This window comes from Lepisma saccharinum, chromosome 15 (genome assembly GCF_977018435.1).
Source record: "Lepisma saccharinum chromosome 15, izLepSacc3.1, whole genome shotgun sequence".
In the NCBI taxonomy this organism is placed as follows: domain Eukaryota; kingdom Metazoa; phylum Arthropoda; class Insecta; order Zygentoma; family Lepismatidae; genus Lepisma; species Lepisma saccharinum.
In genome coordinates, this window is record NC_139243.1 from 56373312 (window position 1) to 56393306 (window position 19995).

The 19995-nt window shown below is 39.5% G+C and overlaps 1 protein-coding gene across 1 annotated transcript in view; it reads right to left on the reverse strand.

Annotated features, from left to right (window-relative positions):
- LOC145999712 (angiotensin-converting enzyme-like) overlaps positions 1-15013 on the reverse strand; it is a 292863-nt gene extending 277850 nt beyond the window's left edge. The window contains exon 1 of the mRNA XM_083136993.1: positions 14718-15013. Coding sequence (XP_082993119.1) covers positions 14718-14924 — 207 coding nt within the window. The 5' untranslated portion in view covers positions 14925-15013. The remainder of the gene's footprint in view (positions 1-14717) is intronic.
- Positions 15014-19995: the final 4982 nt, after the last annotated feature.

Sequence of the window (19995 nt, forward strand, 5' to 3'; positions counted from 1 at the left end):
GAAAAGAGAAATAGATAGAGACGGGAAGACAGAAAAAGAGAGAGGGGAAAGAGCGAGAATTGGAGTGAAGCAGAGAGAAGGGGAAAGACTGATATGGCGAGAGATGAGTGGAAGAGAGAGCGGGGGAATAAAGAGATGGTGGGAAAGAGGGGGAAGTAAGATGGGAAGAGAGAAGAGAAAGATAGAGAGGGAAAGAGAGAAGAGAGAGGAGAAGAAGCAAGAGAGAAAGGGAAGAGATATGGTGATTTGTGATTTATTTTGTTTTACTTCGCGTTTTGTGTCTCTTAGCTAATTTGTGAAGATGGGGATGAGTGATGAAATGATGAAATGGACATTCACGAACAACCAAGCCCGAGCGGGATTCGAACTCGGGAGCCTTGGCGTCGCAGCGCGATGTGCTAACCACTCGGCCACAGGATTCGGCTGAGATATGGGAAAGAGAGAGGAGAAAGGAGGAAGAGAGAAAGAGAGAGAGAGAGAGAGAGAGAGAGAGAGAGAAAGGGGGAAGACAAACAAGAGAGAAGGAAAATAGCGAGAAAGGCAGGGAAACAGAGAGAAGGGAATAAGTGGGATGGTAGAGAGAGAATGAGGGAAAGAAAGGGGAAGAGGGAGGGGGAAAGAGAAAGGGAGACGGAGACTCGAGAAAAGAAGTGCTTTTGAAATGTAACAAACAACTCTTAATTTTCATTCTGGGTGTATAATATAACAGCCCAAACGTATCTTTTTGCAGGTAGTTGCATTTCGTAACTACACAAAAAGCACTTTGACCGTGCTTTGTTTCATTGATCGCATGCATGAATTAAATGCCATACTTAACTGATATTAAAAAAACAAGAAATTCCGAGCACGAATGGGAGAGAAAAGAAGAGTTTACAGGATTCTTGTTGGGAAACCTGATGGTAAGAGACTTGTACGAAGGCCAAGAAGAAGACGGAAGGATAACGTTGAGATGGACCTAAAGGAAATCGGCAAGGATGGAAAAGATTGGATTGATCTTACCGAGGATAGGGACAGATGAAATGCTTGTTTTACGGCAGCCATATACCTTCGGGTTTAAGAATGCTAGAGAGTAAGTAAATTAAGTAAGAAATTCCGATGATGATAAGACCGAATTGAGTTTTCAACACAATAGTAACCTTCGCTAAATCAGAACTAACATTACTTTTCTTTCATTAGACCAACTAATAATTGGACAGAAAACGTTTTGTACTGCAGCATTGTACCCCGTACGGAACGGAATAATTTCGTTGACATTTCCCATAGAATGTTGAATTCTCTTACATTGTGGATTTTACTCCCATCATCTTCCGAAAATATATTTCTAACCTCATCATTTCTTGCACTACTGACAATGACAAAATTGAAATTACTAAAAAAACAACAGGTATTTCGCTCCTGGGTTAAAAACCGGGATAGTTACGCGTTTCGAAGATATATCTCGATATCTAGGCGAAAACTGGTAGGTTTGGCAACCATCAAATAATTTTGTGGAAACTCTGGATGCTTTCCTGAGATTCTGCTTCAGAGTTTGTATCAGTAGGCCCTAATGACAATGGGGCATGTTAATTAAGTCAGTAAATTGAAGAAAAACAAGTTTGATTTACTTAAATTTGTCCCATGGATCTCACCAAACGTTTTAATCACCCCTCGTATATTAATTTAATTGTGGCCAACAACATGTTTTATGTACGCAAGGGAAGTTTTAAAAGCAGCATCGGAAATAACATATTTAGGAGTCAATTTACCCACCCGCACCCGGGCCATGGTATATTTAGGTGATACGGCAATTGATTGGTTTGATTTATTTTACGTAGCTTTTCTGCCCCTTTTGGCGAATCGCGAAGATAAGGATGGATATGCACGTGATGAAGTTGATGAACCGAAACTCACAACGAACATGAATGCCCAGGACGGGGTTCAAACCCGGGACTCCTGGCGTCGTAACGTGCAGTGTTGCAACAGAGGGCAGTGTGATATGTTCATCTGTCAATGCAATGTCACCCTGATTCTGTTATAGTTTGACAACAACACAACTTTGAAACTAAGTGTTGTTATCCCTGAGTACATGTCACACCCGCAGTTTCGACGTACGTTAAGTGTCACTCAATATAGATAGCTTCCTGAACGAAGGGAACTCCCAACAGGAAACTGAATCCACTTTGAACAAGAGAGCCTTCCCCATGGCGTAGTTGTTACACCCTTGCCTTGTATTCGAGGGGTTTTGGGTTCGATCCCTGGTGGAGGCACCGTGCACAGTTGGTCAAATTCAACGGTAAACTGTAGGTTCAGTCGCGATTAGTCTAAGCACAATATTTTCTTAAAACAAACGTTTTAAACAAGGATGTTTGTTCAGAAACGTTGAAGTGTGACTGTATACACACACATATCCGTTCCTCCTACACCCACTATGCATAATCTCGTTCTGTCCAGTGGCGTAATGAGGAAGAATATCTGGGTGAACCTCTCCTGAGTGTATCGGCTGAGAAATTTACATTTATCATTATTTGCACATTCAAATCTTGTAGTGTGATACGATATAACATCGTATTGTAATCAAGAGGTCTCGGGTTCTATATCCGGTGGAGGCACAATGCGCAGTGAATCGGATCCCACTTTAAACTGTAGGTCCAGTCCCGATTAGCCTATCTTTGCATGAAGACGACATATACTAACTCTGATACAACTTCGGCGACAGGTGAAAGCTTATTTTATAAACTGTAGTTAATGAAAACATTTTGGAGCTTAGTTGCGTAACGAAAAAAAAAACACTTTCTGTCTTTAAATACACTAAAAAAATGTTATTAAATGCTAATTATGTTTCTTCCAAACCCACCATTCCACTTCCACTCATAATGTTTTTTACCGACCTCCTTGGCGGAGTGGTTAGCACTCTCGATAAGACCCGGACAAGGTGGTGTCTAGTGAACAACGATGCGGGGGTATACTGTAAAATAGGTGTCGTCGCGGCAAAATAATCATTAGTGTGGCGTTTTCTTCCAAGTTAACATTGCATTTTATATTTTTATTTTAACCACAGCAGGGCCTCCTGGTGTTGTAATTATGTCGTCGCCTTGTAATCAAGGGATTACGAGTTCAATACCCGATGGAGATGCATAGTGGCCAGATACTTACTTTGAACCAGGGTTGTTAAAGATCCAGGAATTTTAAATAAATTGAATTCCGGTCCAGGAGAGAAAATCAGGAAGCGTAAATGGGTTCTGGACCGTAAAGAACCTTTTTGTCTGTTAAGTATTTCAATTGGAACTGTATGCCCACCTATTAGCCAATTAAAACATTTGCCAAAGCTATTCTTCCAAAAGAACCAGGAATATGCTATCTGAAGGACAAACTGAACAACATTTAACCTTCTGTTAAGCCTTGTAAGGAAGAACTACTAACCTGTAACCGCAGATTTGTTTGACCTTGGTAAAATAGAGCTATCTACCGGGAAAACATGAAAGTTCTGAGACCCATTAAGCCTATGGGGAAATGGATCTCATTTCCTTTCTATTCAATTGTGGATTGGCACGTTTTGGTATACCTTTCTTTTTTGTTACGCAGTGCTATTTTTTTGTTCTCTATTCACGAACCTCGCTGGAGTAATACAATGCGTCTGTAAGTTTCAAGCTCGACATCAATAAAACTAAGATCGGTTCAAGTTAGAGAGTGACAGATTTCAAACATTTATTGGGATTAGCAAATATTTATTACACAACAGCACATTATAACTAACTGTTATTGTTATTAAATTGATTAAAACAAATAAAATCAAGCTGATGAGTTGTGTGTTTGAATAGAAAAGGTACAATCGTGTTAAGAAACAATAACGACTCAGTGACATCTGTATTTTGTCAGTACACTTTTATTTTCACATTGGTCCAATTTACTTCCTGACTTTACAGTTATAAAATCAATTTATATTGAGAAAAAATGATTTTTTTTTGTTAAAGTGACGATGTCAGAATAATCAGGGGGCAGGAACAATTAACACTAGCTGGCCTCCGTGGCGTAGTAGTTAGCATAGTGCTCTTCGACTTCAGGGATCCAAGGTTAGATTGATTGATTTGCTTTATTTTACTTCGCTTCTTGTGCCACTTTTGGCTAATTTGCGAAGATGAGTGATGATATTGATGAATGGACACTCACAAACACCAATGCCCAGGCCAGAATTCGAACCCGGGACCCCTGGCGTCGTAGCGCGATGTCCTAACTACTCCGGTCCGGCCGAAGATCCAAGGTTAAAATCCCAGCCTATGTAGGGTGTTGTTTGTGAGTGTTCCTTCATTAATTTTATCATATCATCACGCATCCTCATCGTCGCGATTGCCCAGAAGTGGAAGAAAAGCAACTCCGATTAACAATTGAAATCAAATATACAGGGTGTATCATAAGTAATAGCGCAAACTGACACTGTTGAAAGTACACGATAATAGAAGCAAAAAAGTCTTAGTAAACATGGGTCTGCAAACGAGCCGTTTTCGAGATAATTTCGAATGTGTGGTTACAAGCCGCCACTGACTTCACTGTTTGTAAACGTCGTCCTAGTTGGTAAACTGCTAATAATGTGTGCGAATGTGTGGTTAGAAGCCGTCACTGATTGCATTTTGTAAACGCCGAGTGCTTTACTCCTTGCGCGTTCCGAGGTTTGCTCTTTGTTTACAAAACAGAACATTTCCAAGAGGTGGCGTTGTAATCAAACAGGATGGATACAATCAATACAGAGAATTGTACATGCTTGTGACCAATTCCGAATTGAACAGGGGGTGTTCGAAAGAATTCGAAACTCAATGCGGAATAGCGTACAGTATTGCATCCAGATGGAAGGATGACACTTTGAACACCTGCTTTAACAGGTACGAGTGTACAGTAATTGCAACATGTAACATACTAACGTTCGTTAAAGTAAGTAGAATGTTCACTAAAAGCAATGAGATCTCCAATGACTTTTCTTATTAGCATTTTACCAACTAGGACGAGGTTTACAAACAGTGAAGTCAGTGGCGGCTTGTAACCACACATTCGCAATTATCTCGAAAACGGCTCGTTTGCAGACCAATGTTTACTGAGACTTTTTTTGCTTCTATTATCGTGTACTTTCAACTGTGTCAGTTTGCGCTATTACCTATGATACACCCTGTATATATCACTAAATACCATACAAGATGCATATTTGTGTTAAAATAACATTTATGTATCTATGTAGTTCATCTTGTTTGCTTGGGGGGTGGGGGTGGAAGGTTCAAGGGGAGGGCATAGGTCCAACTGTCCGCTATTGGCGCCGCCACTATTTCATTAGGTCACCAACCAGATGACCATCATTTGAACTTACATACAAATATATCCTTCACGCTGCTCAATCTTAATGACACAAACATAATACAAATTTAGTTGGTTGAATCATCAATTTAGTTCATTTTACTTCGCTTTTGGCACTTCTGGCTAATCTCAAAGATGAGGATGAGTAATGATTAGATTAAAGAGGCAATCACATATAGGGACGACACATCACCAGCCCCACAGAGATTATACTGGCTCTAAGTCCAGACGCCAAAGCCTCGTTAGTCTGCAAAATGCAGTCCAGGGTGCACTACTTGGAAGGGAAGTTGACATTCGGGTGTCTTCGGAAAGGGTTACCCCATACACCCCAAACCAAAGTTGGAGCTCAGTGTACTGCCTAACAGCGATAAGCTCCATTGTACTAATCATAATCAAACATAATCATTAATTTATCGGCATTAAACTATTAACCTAACTGACCAGTGGCAAAAACGACGCAACCAAATATTGAGTTATCGATAATGCCAATAGATCGATATAGTTATCGAAATATATCGGTATTTCTAGTGCCCATAGCTGTACTATTTTGGCGTAGAATCTGAACATTTCTACCTCCATATCCCCATCTGAAACCTAGTTAACAATGTTAAGTCTAGATGTCACTAGCTGTTTAATAATTTCCATTAGTTGAATGAAGGAAAGAAAATCTTACAGAATTTAAAATATTTACGCAGTTTACACGCATTATATACTATATTTAAAGAGCATATACTTTGCATAAGCAATAAAAGTACAATGAGAATTACTTAGTTATTTAACACATTTTCTGCAAATAAAGTACTATGTTTCCATCATTAGTTTTATTGTTTACGGGCTTTATTTTAGTATTGATCTGCTTAATCCATTAACCTTCAATTAAATTGAATTGTTTGTATTAAATTAGAGCACCACGAGGAAAGTAGATCTCAATTATCAACCCATCCTCCGTGGCGGAGTGGTTAGCACAGTGCGTTGCGACGCTAGGAGTTCCGGGTTCGAGTCCCGGCCTGGGCATGGGTGTTCTTTGTGAGTGTCCCTTCATCTATTTCATCATATATCTCTCATCCTCATCTTTGGGATTAATCAAAAGTGGTCGTAAAGCTCAGTAAGATAAAACCATACCAGTCAATCAATTATCGGGTACTATAGCCCCGTGTCTAATCTTACGGCGAGCGCTCTACATGCTGGCAAGGGAAGTGGGGAGCGGAGAATACGCCGCAGACCAACCAGGCAACAGCGGTGGCGCCGACGGTTACGAAGTGGCGGGAGGAAGTACTACACGCACCTCGTTCTACAGGCTGCTACGTTTCTTATTGCGCTGGATTGGTCGCTTCCCTACTTCCTTCACCAACATGTAGAGCGTCCGCCGTAAGACTGGACAAGAGCTACAAGTATAATTGGAAACAATACAATCGCTCTAAAGTAACCTTTTCATAACTCGGTTATTTTTGGTAGTTAGTGCCACTTTTATTCCACTTAAGGGGGGATTCTAAAGCCATGTTAAAGAATAGGCCCAAGTTACCGTAAAACCAGCTTTAGTACGACTTCATTAGCATAGTAGGCTCTGTTCTACAACTTCGTGTAGTTTAGTTAGGTTAGGTTAGGTTAGTTAGGTTTCATTCTTTTTTACATTAAAAGTACTTTGTGAGGGTAAATAGGCCAAAGCATTTTTAAGTTAGTTAACGTATCTGTCATAACCTTATCTCGATTATCGCATTGTTTCTAATTAATGCATTTGAGATCAGTAAAATATCTTATCTGCTCTTTTTAAACAAATGAGTGAGTTGACCTTTGTATCAAACAATGCCCTCTATCTTCAACTACAAGAAACAACCAATATAGATAATTGACAATTGATCTGATCAATTGAAAATGTCAGAAAATATATAGGTGGGAATTACCTGGTGGAAAATAGTAAAGTGCGTCTAGAAACAATCTGATATAGTGTGATTAGTTAGGGAGCATCTTCAGCTGACGGCGAGAGTCTATCCAGCCATCCAGCCTATCAACAGCGTAGAAGGTTAGAGATAGGTGGTGCGCTGAGATGACGTCATCAACTCACGAGTTTATTGGTTGCATCGGGAGTTATGACTCACTCCCAAGCAACAAACACAGAATGGCCAGGATTACTATGGAAACAATCTGAGTCTACCACGGGGAATATAAAGTTGCAGATTATTTTTCAATCACTGTAACCCATTTACTCATGGAGATTATTTAAGAAAAGTTCAAACATAATATTGACAAATCCATTACCAAATTTTACAGCTGCATTCTATACAGTAAATAACGGTTTAAGTGAAATATTTGAAAGGTATTGGAATACAGTCTTGGAATACAGGGTTGGAATACAGTCTTGCTCATGTGTGTTCTTTATGAGAGTCCCTTCATCACATTCCTCATATCATCATTCATGATATCATCACTCATCATCTTCTTCGCGATTAGCCAAACATGAACCAAATTAAATTATCTTCAACGCTTCGATTAGTCAAAAGTAGTAGAAAAAGCGACGCCAAATAACAAAATAGAGAGAAAGATGAATTTGACGAAAGGTCTCTAGGACCAGGATTAGAAAGCAGAACTTTAGTTGGAGAAGATTATGTGTGGAGTACCCAATATGCTAGCGCCTCGAGGCGGAATGAGGCAAACGGATGCAAAGAAAGCTTTCACATTGATGCGACAAGTGACATGTCGCCTGACACTTGAAGAGCGACCAATCAAATGCTTCTGCGGCGTGTTACGTCGTCGTAATGTGGTTCTTCATTGGTTGATTATCAGACGACATGTGTCGCTTTCCACTTCGATGTGATATCTTCGTAAGAGTCGCGGCGGAGGGGTTAGCACAGCGCGCTACGACTCCAATGGTCCCGGGGTTCGAATCACGGCCTGGACATTGGTGTTCCTTGTGAGTCAATTTCATCATATCGTAACGTTCCTAAAGGAACTGGGATCGAATCTGGGTGGCGTAGCTCAATCATCACTCATCCTCGATGATGGCATACTCGCTGCTCATAGGGAGCTCAACGATGACGTGCGAGAGGTAGAGTGAGATTACTTTCGTAACATCCGTGGCTGTTATGCATTAGCAGCTTGGGAGCGAGTCATAGCTCCAGAAACCACCAATCAACAACCGATCAGCTTACGTCATCTCAACCCAGCACCTATAGTTACCCCTGTTACTCGCGCTCTGGACTGTTGGGAGGCTCATTAACTGGACTCGCGCGGTCAGCTGGGGTTGTTATGAAAATAATCTGACTCTAACACATACATGCTGAATGACAAACAGAACACTTGGATTTCATACCCTCTAAGACTGGATCAGCATGGTAAAAGGAAATACCTGTCTCTCACTGTATTGAAGTTTTCCTTCGAGGTGTCGAACTACGGACTGGTTAACAAACGAGGTGTCCGTTTGCGGTGCTAGTCTGAGTGCTCAGACATCACTCTCCTTCTACTAGACTTTGCGATCGTAATCCTGCACCCTCTTACTGATAGCTCAAAACTGCCTAATGATCCCCATAGTCCTAGATATTTATTGCGATGGATTTTACTAAGCAATGCCGAGTCAGTCACCTGCAACTTCTTCCTCGGTTACACCTGTTTACGCCTTTGGTGACCCACTAAAGCTTAGGTAATATCTGACACTGCATTCCTTATTGTCGAGTTCCTGTCTGGAACATGATAGCTAGTGTCCGGGATTTGGAAGTTCTTTGTATTAATGTATTTCCATTATTTGTGGATTATTACGATCACAATTCAACCTCATCTTAGCGACAGGGGCGGCGTAAACACCCTTTACTTTTCTCCCGCACCACCTTGAGCACCCGTTCTTAAAAACCTATTTTCAACCTAAAACACTATTATCTCTTGCAATGTCATAATACGTCATGGTTTCAATTAAACCACGTTGCCGTATTAGCCAAAATCGGAAGAAGGGCGACGAAAAATAAACCAATTACCATTCAGACTAAAATGTTAAGCGTTGAAGTGAGGCCGTTATTAATGTACACAACAATCAATATAAGCCGCATTTATGTTCTTATTGACGGCAGGCTCTACTAACAAGAACAGCTGTTATCTTTGTTTCGTCAGCATTGTTGTTGAGAATTGGTTCTTCTCTTGTAAGATACAATATGTCATTGGCCTGTCTTGAGCAAACTTTCTTCGTTTCACATTACGAAACATTTGGGTGTTATGGACAAAGCATGTAAAAATGAAGCAAGTCACGGGTATAGTTGAGTTTCATTGGCTTATTTCTCATAGAAGCCTAGTAGTTAATAGGTATTTAAGTAGTAACTAATGCATGCATGAATATTTCATGTATTCTTTATTTTCAACAACGCGCCCCATAATTTTATTTCCGTGCCCTCTCAGCGCCCCTAGATGATTAATCTTGGCGCCGCCGCTGCTTCGTGATTAGCCAAAAAGTGGCAGAAATGCGAAGTAAATAAAACGTAATCAATTAGTCTTCGTAAGACAATTCGTGTACTGCAATACGCTACATATTTACCAACATTACACACAAATCCTGTTATGAAAACCTGCTGTACAACATCTATTTTCCTTGCTCTTGCGTGCGGGTGATCAGTTTGGTCTATGATTTGTGATACCAGAGTTAAGTAGCACGTTACTCCAACTCCGTTATCACAAAGTACATGAAGAGTTATAATGTTATTTCGTTACTTTGCAATTAGCAATAAATTCAGAACTGGACGATCTACAGTGTGTATCGTAATTGGGTTAAAAACTTACCAGGTTTATTGTTTAAAAAAAACTGAAATACAAAAATGAGGATTGTTGAAATCTTCAAGTTTTGTTTTCATGTGCAAGACTTTTGTAATCACTACCATTGTGTCGTTGGCGTAGTGTTAAACAAAATGGTGACTATCACAGGTCCACAGACCTTACACCCCTAGACTTCGGCAATTAGGGCTTTGTGAAAGACAAAGTGTATATACCACGTGTGCCACAGAATGTGCAACAGCTAAATTAGAGTGTGAGAAATACCCTTATTTTGGTGGACGAGGAGTTATTGGGAAAAGTGTGACAAGAACTAGAATTTCGATGTATCGCATAACTGGTGGAAGCCACATTGAACATTTGTAGACATTAATAGAAATTGGAAGCGTTACTGATTGATATATCACAAATATCACTGTATTCCATATAGTTTAGTCGAAATTAATTCTTCAAATTGTTTACTATATTATGACACACCCTGTATATCTTACAATTGTTTACTCTATTATGACACAACCTGTATATCTTAAAAATGTTTACTCTATTATGACACAACCTGTATATCTTAAAAATGTTTACTCTATTATGACACACCCTGTATATCTTAAAATTGTTTACTCTATTATGACACACCCTGTATATCTTAAAATTGTTTACTCTATTATGATGCACCCTGTATTTGCCACGACGAATGCGCTTTGAAACTTGTGCATGAAAAGTTACACTGAGAAAGAAACATGCACATATACATATCCTTATTGTGTAACAAGGTAACCGTTGGGCGTTACTTTTAGATTCATAGCACGTAACGCCTTACTATTGGACTCTAATTAACGGTCGTTACAAGCCAGTTAATCAATTTGGTTGAGAAAACAAGACTGAGTGTCCGAATCTCTTGCCTTCTTCGAGACTTCCTTGTAATCAAGGGGTGTCGGGTTCGATAGCCGGTGGAGGTTGATAGCAGTTCGGATCCCACTTTAAACTATAGGTACACTCCCGATGTTCATAAAGCAGATTTATAACATAAACTATATGCTCAAACTCATTCGAGACTTGGTGTGGTGTTGAAAAACTTGAATAAAGCCAAATTTAAGGTACGTCTTCAGATATTGGTAGATTTTGTTTATTTTACTTCGCATTCACGCCACCTTTGGCTAATCGCGACAATGAGGATGAGTGAAGATATGACGAAAGGATGAGGAGGGAGGGATTCGAAACTAGGACCTTACTGTACTAACCACTTTGCCACAACGGTCGACCATAGGCGTGCGCAGACCCTCTGATTAGGGGGGGGGGGGGGGCAAACCTTGACGAAAGTTCAGTCGGGAAAAAAACTCATTTTATCTCACTGTTTGAGTTTCATCGCATCATGGGTATATGTATATATAATGCAGCAACATAGAGGCACCATACGGAATAAATAAATTGTCTGTGGAATGTGATGTCCTTTTCCTCCAAACAATTGTGTTCAAGCACTTAAGACAAAACTATTTATAACTTCCCTTTCTGGTAATTTACAATGCATAACAGAAAACAATAAAATTGCGAGCGAAGCCCTGCAAGAACATTTGTAGATAAAAAAAAATGGCAAATTGAAAACAATATTGATTTAATATGGCACAAAAAACTTCATGGGCCGCTATGGCACTCTTTTGCATCATTTCGGCGCCCAGGGCCACTCCCGCCTCCCCCTAGCTACGGCTCTTAACTTGACAAGACTGTAAGAAAAGCAGATATTGCGAGCGAAGCGAGCAAGAAAATTTTACAAAATGTATTTTTATTTGTATAAAACTTTATATGGAGGAGGGGGCATTACTCCTATGTACCCCCCTGCAAGGTGCTCTTGTCCTGCTACTCTTAGATTCTACTAGACTTGCTTTCTTTTAACCCAATGTTTGTCCCCCTAGAATTGATCCAAGGTTGGGGAGGGGGCAATACGAGTATCGTTTAACAACGGGGATAAAATTCTTCCACACTAAATTTCTAGGTGAAAGTGTAATAATGTAGGGACATAGACTTCTGGAAGGGGCAAGGATGGACACACCTCCCCTTAGAAATCGAATTTCAACTTAAAAGTATATATTTCAAAAGTATAATTTGAATTCGGTCATAGTAATTTACATTAATGCGATAATTTTAAATTCAAGTTGTTGTTTTTTTTAGGGTGCAACACTATTATTGACGTAATATGCCCCATGGAAAAATGCCTTGCTTGTCCCTCCGTGAAAAAAATCTGCGAACGTCTATAATTAGGGGGGGCAAGTGCCCTCCTTGCCCACGTGTGCACGCCTATGCGGCCGGCCCTTCAGATAAATGAATATCTACCAGAGTATTATATATACCAAGTCCAAATCAACCCACTAGTGGTAATTGTAACCCCGTGCCGCCTTTTTAAGCCTGTTCATGATAAAATTCCATTTTCGAGGGCTATTTGCCTTGAAACAAGGCAACCAAGAGATAAACGTTATTGAGTAAAGTTGTTTGTCTCAATGACCTCTATATACTGTGAAAGCCTGTGCATTCACACGCCGTGTATGCTATTGGTTATGATAAACCCCAGCCGGGACTGAGAACAAATTCAGCGTTTACCAATCGAGACAAGACCGAGACAATGTCGTCTTCTTTTATTGGCTCACACCGCCTTTTAGCGATTTCTAGCCAAAGTTGCCGAGTACTGGATTTATTGTCCTTGATCTTGCTATTTCACTTTCCTCAAGGAAATATATTCTCAGAATTAATACCTTTCTGTTCTCATGATAAAGTGAGATTTTGTGGATTATTTTTGTATCGTTTATTCTGGAGGTTATGAACATACGCGTATTTATGTGAAGTTATGTTTACGGGCAATACTACACAATACATAGGCGCCGACTCCATGGGGCTTGGGGGGGGGGGAGGGGCTCGAGCCTTCTACATGTTAACCATGTGGGGGCAGAGCCCCTCCAAATAATTTTGATCAAGATGATCTAATGTATTATTTTGCTTCTCTTGTAAAGTTTACTCTGAATTGTGCCACATGAACTTAACTTTAAATATACATTTGAAATGTTCTAGATTATCAAATTTGGGGGGTTGATGAGACCACCGCTAAACCATCAACTTTGGGGGGGGGGGGGCTATGACCGGAGACAACAAAACACATGTCTTATTACTATATACTAAGTATATAATTATGAGTATTGTTAACATTTTTACTAAAAAAAAGTTTTAGAAAAACGAGGTGTTATGACAATTATACCAGTATGTTGTTTAGTGAATTCTGAACAATTTGAGCTCGTAAACACGAGTTTCAGGCAATATTGATATGTACGATATTTGGTTACTATCCTCAAAATCTCTTCCTCTAGTCCAAAGAATAAGGGGAGAGCTATTCTAGTCTTTGAGTTTATTGAACACTGGCTTGCAGCAAAGTACGGAAGGAAAGCTTATGAAAAGTCTGTATTGCGGAAGCGGGAACGGTTATGATCAAAGGCATTATTGCTAGTGCGTACAGCAACTTATGCTTTATTTTGAAATCATGTTCATATGTTTTTGTTACGTATATCACTTTATATCTTAGTGTATATGCTAAGTGTTTTTTTATTATTGCAAAATTAAATTTAAAAAGTAAAATATTGCAGCAAGAACAATAAAGAAAAACTATTTTCCTGCTATTTGTGTTAGCATTTATGTATATAGGTAATTAAATAAAACTGTTAAATATTGTAAATATTCGTTATTTTATGAGTACGTCAACACTAAGGTTATTTGCACCCGTCACATGTGCTTTCTTTACAGGTCTGTTGCGGACATTAAAACACACCCATGCCCTCTCCGGGACTCGAACCCGTGACCTGCGGATCAAAGCGAGTTGAGTCGACCACCCAACACGCTCGGCTACTGAGGCCGGCATAAAACTGTTATGTTGGCTTATTCATGTAAATACATACTTTTCAATAAAAATGTTAATTGTTATCTAAAAAAACAAATGAGCGGACACAAAAGACATAAGAGACTTTGAAACATTTTCTAAACTTTTTCATGTTACATTTCATTTGCATGAGGAATATAATAGCTGCTTAAAAACTGCTATACGAGGACGTAATTTTTATTTTTAAAAAGGGAGGGAGTGAGTCATTCATTCATTTATTTCAGTGATCAGAGGTCCGTCCCCCAATAATTTTGACAAGTCGGCGCTGCTGACACAATATCCACATAATTGTAGTTTTAGGTTCAGAAATAAGTGTTTATATGGATATCGGAAACGGGATTTTTGTGCGTTGCAAGTTTTTATGTAAAGATTCGCGATGGTGTTGCCGTAAATGGGATTGAATAAATAAATAGTTAATTGATTGCAAAGCTTCCCCGCATTGGCAAGAAGTTGAAGGCACAACTTGCAGACGTCCTGTGTTCATTATTTATACGTCAGCTGTACGCATTCTCAAAATATATACAATTACTGCTCGTGGTAGGTTCGTATTTTGACACCATGGTCGATGATTACCGACTAATCTGCCATATCTATTCAAAATGTTTTCCGACAAACTAGGTGACCAAGGAAGAGGGCACAACTGCTTTTCTGGGGGCTATAGCCCACCGCGACCCTATTCAGCACTGTCACTAATTTCTTCAAACATGTAACTTTAAGTAAAGGAGAAATAACACAAAAGCTAACGTACCCATTCTTTCTCTGTCACGTCTGTAGGGTTGGTGAGGTAATTCCATCTTGCTATCGTTTTCTTATTGCATTCGCTTGCATACCTTTCGTTGATATTCTCGAGAATCTTCTGCTTTTCGGCATCGTTGCCAGATACATTCTGTTCGCCCACTAAGCACTCGGCGAAAAACACTAACGCGATCAACGCGATCACACCGAGAGAACGCATGACTGTTCCGTCGTGGCGCTAGTTAACGTCTGGCATCATTTATCGTACCTGCCCGGTTATTCCGACAGATCGCACGTGCCAGAGATAACGCGAGGCGATTGTCAACTATTCGAAACAGGTTCATGAACAGATTATGTGCTGTGGATACAGTGCAGCTTGTTTTCTAAACAAATAAAAGAGGAAGGTTCAATGTTTCATGTTGATTGCTTCCTTCAATCGCTTATTTATTGCGTTGGAATTGCTACTCGACAGGGCGTTGTAAGAGTGAAACCTCGGCCTACATAGTAGCATGAGTAAAAATTGTCATGGTTTGCCCCGAAGCTTGCAAGCCAACTTGTAAAACATGTTTTCAAGACTGCTTATCCATTCGTTTCTCTCGATTCCATTGATGTGGATGCCATTGTCTTGTTTGTTCATTCCAGATAGTACAGATGTCGCCTAGAGCGGTTTAACCCGTTTTCGCCCTGCTAAGCAGCCAAAAGTAACAAAGAGTGCGTGTAAATTGCAGTGGAAATACTGGAATATTTAATACAACTTGTTTTAAACGTTTAAAATCACGGGGCTTCGTTTCTTACAAATGTTTTAAAATAATTCAAGAGTGTGTTTCAAACATAAATTTTTAGACTTGTTCAAAAACACATTTCGAAACCTGATATTTGATAGTCTGTGGTTTTCACTTTACGCAAATGTTATCTTTCATTCAATTTGTGTGCCATTGAAGAAATCTGTTCAGTGGGCGTAAATGTATATTCAGTTAACAAAAACATATCGTAACTGGTATCTGTGGCCTGTGGGCTACGTTTAAGTTTATTTCAAGTGTTTAAAACATTATTATATTTCAATAGTATAAGGATGAAACAGTTTTGTTTCATTCACAAATGTGATACTGCGGAAAGCAGAGCAATTAGCACGGCACTGGGATAGAGTGGGGCTTGGCAACTATGGATTAGTTGAACCTTCTCGAACAGATTACATACGAGATTTACAAGTAAATATGGATTTTAAGAAGTTAGTCAAGTGTTTATTGTGTAAGTAGAAAGACAGTTCTTTATTGGATGATTAACAGGATCCTTATGAACGATTATTCTTAGAAAATAGGTGTCTTTTCGGCATTTTATTTCAAACATTTTATTTGTTTGAAACTTTTTTGTTCTGATTAAAACACTGTTAAAATATTTAAAAGGTTTGAAACAAAAAAAGTCTTGTTTCTATATATATATAAAAAAGTTTTTGCTAACCCTGCCAATAACAAATTAACGTAGTTGTGGTGAATAGCTGTGCGTCAGAAGTTCATTTTCAATGTATTATCACATCTAAACAGGATGTCAAATATTAAATTGGTGTAATTACTTCGTTTTACCACTTAGATTGTGATATTGCGACGACCAATGTACTAAATAAATATCTTAGTGAAGCTGTACAAGCCGACCGCTCCTTCCCTGTTCCGGCTATTAGCAGAAATACATAGTCCATCCAGTGGGAAAGGTTACTGATTATTTTTTGGCACGGAACCACCAGTGCCATCTATGGAGAAGTATATATACACATTTCACACATATACACATTTCGACTTTCTTCCGGCAAAGTACGGATCTTGTGACTAACAGTACCTGCTGAACGTCGGTCGGAAACGGAGCAATGTGCCAACATTAAATTCTGTTTCACATTGGGTAAAAGTGCAACAGAGACGTTTCAAATGATTCAAACTGTTTACGGTAGTGAGGCATTCAGCCGTAAGAACGTGTTTAAGTGGTGTGCAAGATTGCATGATGGTCGGAAGAGCATTGAGGACGATCCGCGACCAGGAAGTTCACAATCCATGTCATTCTAACCACAAATTTGGACAAATGGAAGGTCTGTGCGCGGTTTGTGCCACACACACTCAGTGACGAAGTAAAACATTGCAGAGTGGAACACTGCAAAGACATAAAACAAGCAGCTGATGTGGATCCAGGATTCACGTCAAGCATTGCAACAGGTATCGAAACATGGTGCTTTCAGTACGAACCACTCACAAAGTGTCAAAGCTCCGAATGGAAGGGTCCAGGCTCTCCAAAAACGAAGGAAGTGGGCATGCAGAAGAGCCGAATCAAAACTGTTTTCTTCAATTCCAAAGGCATCATCCACAAGGAATTCACTCCAGAGGGTCACACTGTGAACGTAGAGTATTACGAGGGTGTTTTTCATCGTCTATTGGCCAGGATTCGTAGAGTTCGGCCTGAATATCCGGAACAAGGCTCATGGTCTCTGTTGCACGACAATGCACCCCTGCACAAGAGCAGGTTGGTACGCCATTTTTTGGCCAAAAAAGGGATAGTAGAGCTCGATCACTCCAGATTTAGCTCCATGCGACTTCTGGCTATTTCCAAAACTGAAATTGGCGTTGAAAGGAAGGCGTTTCAACACCATTCCAGACATTCAAAGGCTTCGACCGCGATTTTGGACTCAAATCCGAAACAGGAGTACGAAGACTGCTACAAAGTTCTACAACCGCTTCAGTGCATGTATTGACTCACAAGGTGTCTATTTTGAATAAACGTTATTGTAAACTACCAGTCCACAACGTCTTTAATTTCTCATTAGTCACCTTTCCCACTGGACGGACTGTGTACGTAACACACCGCCTTCAATCTGCCTCAACAAAAGACGGTCTATTTACAGCTTATCGTAGCCTTAATCCATCCAAAACTTGTTGATTCATTGGCAGTCTACTACAGTGCTCCAATTAGTGGACAAAGCAACAAAGCATTTACAGTAAACTACCTTAAGCAACATCATTGTATGGCCTACATTATGGCTTAAATGCAAATTTTGGAAATTTCCAAAATGGTGGAAATTTTATTTTTGGAAACGTATGCGTGTTCCCCAACTCAGATTTTGGTGATTTTTCTCAGGATGTACACGGCGTACCAACTCATGCAGCACACACCTATCCAGGCGATGTCTAATGAACGTCCTCTGAATATTCATGCCAAAATTCTGGATATCCATAGGATGTCCCGGAATGTCCAGTAGACATCCATAGGATGTCCCCTGGATATCCATATGTCCGTCCAGGGAACGTCCATAGGATATCCAGGAAAGATTTTGGACATCCTGTGGATCATTTTTGGATGTGTTTTGGGCATTATATGGATGACTTTTGGACATGTTTCGGACATGAGATCACGTGATTTTCTGGATGTTTTTATTTCAGTGTAGATAAGGATATATCCTGGACTAAAATTGTACCTAATCTGGATATTATGCTGATATGTTTTGCACATACTTTGGATACGAAAATTACATTTCTGGACTAGATTTAGACAAATCGAAGACTTCGAGAAAACATATGCTTATAACAAGCACTACACACTCTCTCTCTCTCTCTCACTCACACACACACACGCGCGCACTTACGCACACAAATTCACACACACGTATCTACACATCCGAAAAGTACTTTGTATTCGCACGCATAAGCATAGTAAGCAGCGCTTATTCTTCACTACCACGCAAGGCAACATCCTCATGCAAACTGCCGTTGTGTTCGAGACGAGAAGCAAAGAAAGCCTCGTGGCAACTTGGCGCGCATGCGTGACTCGCTGAAAAGACATTGTGGATATGGACAAGGCAATTACTGTGGGAGATGTTTTTCATTTACGATTTATTACTGCATAACAGAGATTGAATGCTAACATAATTGACACTAGATACTATGACTGAATCTTTACACGGATATCAAAACATTTATGTGAAATTTGTGATAACACGTGGACGTAATACCACGTATCCCATGAATATCCAGAACGGGACGTCCTATGGATATCCAGAATGGGACATCCATAGGACGTCTTATGGACATCCACAATATCCATGGATCTGAATTGGACATTGTGGACGTCCTATGGAGATGTGTGCTGTATGGGAAGGAATATACTAAAAGAAGAATTAGCTTCCAATTTTCTTCCCTCCTCGAGCCATATAAAAGCCTAACTTCCTATTTTGACGCAAGAAAGCACATATAATAAGTATTTAGAGGTAGACAGCCATTTTATAACATAAATATATAAATACTTAGCCTATAGTTCTGCAGTTAAATGCACTTAATTACAGATCTGTATCAAGTAAAAATGATGATCGTAGGAGGAGTGCAAAACGATATATTTTTTTAAAATATAAAAAGTTATTATAAGTCCACTTTAACTTAGATTGGGAAATAAGTTAATAATGATTTTTATTATCGTAACAATTTCAAGTAAGATTTCCTTTCTTCTGTGCTCTTTCCGATTCGTCGGATCATATGCCCCCGTGACGGAGTGGTTAGTTAGTACATCGCGCTATGACGTCAGTGGTCCCGGTTATCGAATCCTGGCCTGGGCATGAATGTTTATTAATGTCCATTCATCAATTTCATCATATTATCACTCATCCACATCTTCGCAAATTTCACAAAAGTGGCACAAGAGGAGAAGCAAAATAAACCAGATGAATCAATCGTCGGATCATATAATTTGAAAAACGTCTTTCTATATTGTTACGTGAAAGGCCCTCAACAATTTATGCACCCACAATACAATATACAATATACGCTATGTATAGTGTCATAGAGACGAGTGACGAAACTCTAGATTTGTTGTTATTACATTGTTGCCTGATAATTTGAGTTAAGTAACTTAGCTGCAACACATTTGTGATGTAAACACCATTTAAAATGTCTAGGAAGTGGATATATATTCAGCATTTGCCACCATTGATCGGAGATGGTATCACTCTTATGGTGATCATGCGTATGAGAAGCGAACACATGTTGTACCAAGTTTGGGCATGTCTTTCAGCTCATTTCATCATGCGTGTTAATATGGCACATTCAATTTAGCGATACTAAGGTAAGAGAGGCTACATTCTTTATAGAGCTGACTTGAGAAAAAGATTCTTTAAATTTCTAATAAAAACATGTTTAAAATTTAATAACTTTGAACGTGCTCTTTCCACTGAAGGAAATATCTGAGAAAATAAATGTTTTCGCTCTCATTAAATCCCACAGGTAATTGAATAATTGGAACAGAACAAAGAAATGCATATTTATAGT